This window comes from Harpia harpyja, chromosome 20, assembly GCF_026419915.1.
Source record: "Harpia harpyja isolate bHarHar1 chromosome 20, bHarHar1 primary haplotype, whole genome shotgun sequence".
Taxonomy (NCBI): domain Eukaryota; kingdom Metazoa; phylum Chordata; class Aves; order Accipitriformes; family Accipitridae; genus Harpia; species Harpia harpyja.
In genome coordinates, this window is record NC_068959.1 from 2,317,693 (window position 1) to 2,323,547 (window position 5,855).

At 50.6% G+C, this 5,855-nt stretch overlaps 1 protein-coding gene across 2 annotated transcripts in view; it reads right to left on the reverse strand.

The window, feature by feature from the left end:
* Nucleotides 1-3,836, reverse strand: part of LOC128154963 (solute carrier family 22 member 5-like) — a 30,779-nt gene extending 26,943 nt beyond the window's left edge. Inside the window, exon 1 of one of the 2 annotated variants that reach the window (XM_052816315.1) lies at nucleotides 3,213-3,835. In XM_052816315.1, coding sequence (XP_052672275.1) covers nucleotides 3,213-3,605 — 393 coding nt within the window. In that variant the 5' untranslated portion in view covers nucleotides 3,606-3,835. Of the gene's footprint in view, nucleotides 1-3,212 lie in introns of both variants that reach the window. The other variant, XM_052816317.1, reaches the window with a different exon arrangement.
* Nucleotides 3,837-5,855: the final 2,019 nt, after the last annotated feature.

Genomic DNA, 5,855 nt, shown 5'->3' on the forward strand with positions numbered 1-5,855 from the left:
TACCTCTGTCAGACATTCATATTTACTTATTAAATGAAAACTACACTTTTTTTTCTTCTTCTGACAAGACTATTAATACTAAGATTTTGTACCTGCAAATCACCTAAAGGTCCTTCCATAGCTTCATAAGCTCCTGGGGCTGAGAAGTTGTCAGTATGACTTCAGCCAGAAAATAAGCAGATACTAACCTACTAACCTACAGCAAGAAAGAGGAGGCACCTATTTTGAAAGGTGAGAAATAATGGCGGTGACTAACGTTAACATTAATCAAGAGTTCGGTGAGAGCTGAACCTGGATGACACGGGCTTGATTTACACTTCAGCTGCTGGCTCCCCTCTTAGAAAAGCCTGTGGAAATTACAATGTCTAGCACGAACCCGTGTTTTTATTTTGGTAAAGCAAAACAATACATCCCTCTGCCTTCCAATAAAGAGTGAACACCAAAACCTCTAGTTCCGACAGCTGTACCACAGTGCCCATTTGTGTCATTCCAGAAGTCACCATTGCAGCCTCTACTTGTTTCCTGAAGGTCTGGCATAACCCACTGATCTTCAGGGACAGGGGTCTGGCAGCACAGGGGGGCACTTGAATCCCTGGTGTGCAGGGAATGGAAACTTCTGGGCCCTCATATCTGCCCAGAACTTTCTCTCTCTGCATGTCCATACAAGACAGAGTGCCAGCCCTGTGCAATTCCAACCATGCGCATCCTTTCTCGGCAAAAGCCAAATAGTCCCTGAAGCTTGTTAAGAGCACAACAGGCATAAAACATGCAGCTCTGGAGTACACCACCTGCACTGAATTGATATCAAATTGATGCATAACGCAACACATTTTTAGAAGTTGAGGATGAATATGTGTATACAAAATTCGGTGTCTATTTATGATTCAGTATGTAAGAATTACTCGTGTATGGACTAAAATGTTTTGACTGCTGTCTCATCTAACGTCTTCTCATTATATCATATTTCTAGTCCACTCGTGCTCTTCGTAACTCCGCTGGTCAATTCTATTCCCAGTTATTCAGTACAGCCTCATAACAGATATGACCAGCAGAAGTTGTTAGCCTTTTCCCTTAATTACCCCTGGTTTTATTCCTTTTACTACCACGTATGAACTTTTATTACTCCTACATTCTTGTTTTTATGGGACTTATGGAGGAATAAGAATGACACAGATGGCTTCTTGAGACAAAGTAAAGCTTTTCTTACCCTCTGAGCTACAGCATTTCAAAAAGTAAAAGACAGAAAGGGATTTTGTTACATGGGAGCTGGTTAAATACTGCAGACTGGCTAATAACAACCTTCTGTTGTTAGTCTGTGTGAGAAAAGGAAGTCTCTCTTCAAATGAGAGGGAACTGAATGTTTTAAGTCTCTCCTGAAAAGCAGAACCATAAATGAGGACTTTCTCTAGAGTCATGAGAGATTCAGCAAAAAGCTTTCTTAACAAAAATTCCCCCTTCCCCCTCCCCGTGCCAGCTATGGAAATCTAGGACAAAGGTCCTCATGATTATTCAACACGTTAGAGATATGCAACCAAACACAAGATTAGTCAATCATAAAAGCAGCAGCACCAAGCCAAGAAATTAAACAAGTTTAATACTGGAAACCTGCAAGTATGTGAAAGGCCACAGCTCTTGCAAAACTCCCTCAGAAGCATTAATATTAAAGGAAAAAAAAAATACCGCCTCAGTGCATGATGTCTGGGCAGACAAACATTACCCCCCACAGACACAAAACATCTGCCAAACCATACAGGCAACGGGCCAAAGCTGCTGGGAAGTCTCAGCAAAACGTTAGCAGCTCCTGTTTCTTATAGATTATAAGACTCCTGGACAATGCACTGACAGCTCAAGGTATTTTAATCTACACCAAGTCAGAGCTCAGCGAAGAAGCTCCAGAGACAAAGTACTGGCTAAAACCATGTCTAAGCCAGGTCAACCGTTATATTTAGGCACTTGGAACAAAACCCGTACATTCACCCATGAATGGGACTGCCCTGAGAAAATGCCAATTGCCTTACACTGTCCTGAGAGCACCTCAGCCTTTCACAACAATGCATTTCAGCAATGACCAGAGTCTGGAAATTCAGAGCAGCCTTCCTCTCGAGAAAGACAGCAGTTTTTTATAAGCAGGTGAGGCAATGCCTTGTGCCACTTGTCAGAATCACTCAAGCCCCTGCTGCTATGCACACCCAAGGGAAGTTTCCAACAACTCCAGTGTCACCGTTTCCATGCCTCCCTGCGCTGGCTCGGCTCCTCTCCCATGCTCCCGTCCTCACCCCAGTCCTTCTCCTCCTGAGGAAGATTTCTGTGCTCAGATCAGCTTATGGTCATGAATTACTCACATCCATCACTATCCAAACACCCATCACAACCCATTTTGCAAAGCAAGGAATAAAGGCAAATATAGTTCCAGCTCTGTAAAACTTGTCCACAGGCACAAACAGGCAATGGGACTGTTCCAATGGTTTACAAGCCTTCTGAAAAAACTTATACACGTTTGGAAATTCAAGTATTCCTCAAAATCCATTTCTTTGTATCTTATGTCAACCAGTACCTGTGGGTCTCTACAGCTTCCACCTGAAACAAGGGGGACAATCAGCACAGCTTCAACTTCGTTTGGCTGCCCTGACCGAAGACTTGAGGGGTGTATTGAGCGGACGAGAACCTGACCTGTCCCCGACAGGTGACCGGGGAGACCAAAGCAGCGGGCATGACCAAAGCAGAGGCACTGTGGGCACGCTGCGACCTTCAAGGTCCTTTTGGACACAGCATCAAACCAGGGCTCCCCAACTGCTGCACCTTGCACAACTCGGGGTGACTTCTACTGCCTTTTTTTTTTTTTACAGAAAAAAACCAACCCCTTTTGATCTCCCGTGTTCAAAGAGACATCTGTGAACCACGGAGCGAGCTGAACCCCTCGTCCCTGCGCTGACCCTCGCTCCAAGTACAGAGACCAGATGAAACCCACTAAGCGGTTACCGTTACGCGCTGCGTTTGGCGACCGCTTCTGCGAGTGGAAGCGAACAGAAGATCTCCAAATAAACCGAGCACGCCAGATTCAACAGCAGGGCCGATGCCCAGGCAGGGACAAGCTCCACCGGTGCTACCGTAACCACACGCTTCTCCCCCCGGCACCCCCGCAGCAGCCTGCCCGCACCTCCCGCTGCGAGAGGGACCGGACCCCCCTCAAACCGCCCCCCCCCCCCCCGTACCTCGGTGACGATGGTGGAGCGGTAGACGTCGCGGCTGTACTCCCAGCCGTCCAGGCAGGGCTCCTGCTCCAGCGACCCCAGCTCCACGTCGGAGCCGGGCCGCAGCCCCAGCGCCGAGAAGTTGGCGAGCGCGGCCAGGCGGTACCGGCGGCAGCGGCTCGGCGCCGCCCGCCCTTCCCGCAGCTCCAGCGGGATGCTGGCGTTGCGCCATTCGCCGCTCAGGTTGGCCCCGCGGGGCACGGCGCACCGGTGCTCGGGGGTGCCGGCCAGGAAAACGATGGAGAGGCCGTTGAAGCCGTTGGGAACGATGCTGGCGCTGAGGAGGAAAAAGACGAGCCGCTGGAAGCGGCCCCACTCGCCCAGGAAGGCGGTCACGTCCTCGTAGTCGCGCATGGCGCGGCCCAACCGCCGCGACAGCTACCTGCGGGCCCGTCTGCAGCGGGCAGCAAGCGGCCGCCCCGACCCGCCGAGCGCCTCGCCATGGGCCGGGCCTCGCCGGCGGGGGAGCGGCCGGGGGTGGGGTTTGCGGGCCGAGGCGCCTCAGGTGGGGACGGTCGGTGCCGCCGCCGCCGCCGTCAGCGCCCGGCCCGGCCCGGCCCGGCCCGGCCCGGCGCGGCCGCCCTCAGCGCGGCGTTAGGCGGCTCCCGGCATGCCCTTCGCCCGCCCGGGGAGGCGCGGCGGGGGCTCGGCCCCTGAGGCGAGGCCGCGCCTGGCGCCGGCTCCGCCGCTCTGAGACGCGCCTCGGCGGCGGGAGCTGCCTTGGCCGAGCCGAGCCGAGCCGAGGCGGCCTTGAGAGGCTTGAGGGAGAAGCCAGGCCTGGCTTCGGCCAGCACCTCGGGCTTGCGTTCACAGCAAAGGCTGGAAGAAGCGGCCCCGGCCTGCCCGGAGGCGCCGGGCAGCGCGCAGAGGCCCGCAGGCGGGAGCTCTGCCTGCTAGTACCGGTGCTCGCTGCCCGAAGGATTCAGAAGACGGGCTGGAGAGGGATTGAATCGTTATTCAGCTGCCTGCGACGCCCAGGGCTTAGCTATAGGTTGCAGGTGAACCAGCCAAGGGTTCTTCGGAATTGCCCTGGTTTGGGTCGTCGCCACGTATGAGAGCCTTCGCCCATCGTTTGGCTCGTCGCGTAATCAAAGGCAGGCCGCTTTCTGCGAGTCCAGGCGTTAAATGGTTCCTCGCCTTGTTTCTGTCTGCAGCAGCACCTTCCCACAACCGCCGCTGTCCCTTCAGCGGGATTGTCTGTGGCCGTAAAAAGGTTTTGCTGGCGACGCTGACATGTAGTGTATGTTTGACAAACAATAAATTCAATCATTAATAGTCTATTCTCAGGCCAAAAATCCCAGCTCGTTACCTGGCGGCACTGCCGGGAAGATGGTGTCTCCCATACAGCTCAGTTAAGAAGCTGCATGATTGTCACTGCAGAAATTGGCCTCGCTCTCCATAAGGCTAACTTACATTTCCAGCTGGCTTTTTGTGGCTGATATTTTCTCCACCTCTAACTGACAAAAGCCAAATGTCTACCTTTTACAGCATTTCTGAATGCTTGTATTTAAAAAGAGGTTTGGTTCCACGTTGGAATCGCACGGTTGTGAAAAATCTCAAAGGTAGGAAGTGAAATAGGCAAAATAGAAGTTTAACCTCAAAATCATTCTTGAGCCTGGCCACAGTCTGTGTGTGGGGCTTTGTAGGATTGCAGAGTCAGGATTGAACCGTCTGAAAGCCAGAAAAACTGTACACCATAACAATCTTCCTGTGTGGAAGAGCTCATGTTAGGGTTTATTTTCATACTTTATCCATGCTAAATACATTTTAAATGACTTCTTTAAACTTCTTTGCAAAGTTAGGCGACTTTATTCTTCAATTACAATCCACATGGAAAGCAGGTTATACAATGCCAGTGCACATTTTTATTACAACGAAGACAGAAGTTAGAGTGACAATTACTACAGTTTCATATATGCTTTAGCAGGTCCAGTAAGCCAGCTGAGGATCAAAGGTTGCACAGAGAGACCCACGTCAATGTGACAGAGGTGACAGATGAGGCGCAGTGCAACGGCCCCTGCGGTCAGCGGGAACGATCCAGCTGGTGCTTCCCTCCCATCCCTGGGTCAGAGCCTTACAGCCATCCCCCAGCTGCACGTGAGCACGCCGGTCCCATACTGAGCCCTGCTGAGTACCTGACACTCGGAAAATTCCCTGAAGACTGCAGCGAGAGGCTTAAACAGCTCACTAGCAATAAATTTAATTTCTGCCAAAAGCTACTAAACCAGTGCTGTTTTCTTCAGCTTTACAGTTAAAAAAATAGTTAACTCGCCAGAAACTGGCACTCCAGATTCATCCCTGTTTGATTCTTCTGCAGACTGTTGCTATTTGAGCGTGGGAAAGATACTGGCAGAGAACAGAAATTCTCCTTGCAAATGCTTCATCAGCTGAAGCAATCTCATTTTTTCTCATTTTTACTATGCTCAGACACTGTAAGGCCTTATAACAACATCACATACTTTTCAGGATGGCATTCCACTCTTCTGGAAGACACTTTTTTTTTTTTTTTTTAAATCTGCCATTAAAAATACTAAAATGTGACACTAGCTTGAGATCAATGGTATAAACAAGAAAAATGAGACTGATTAAAACAAGGTATTTAAA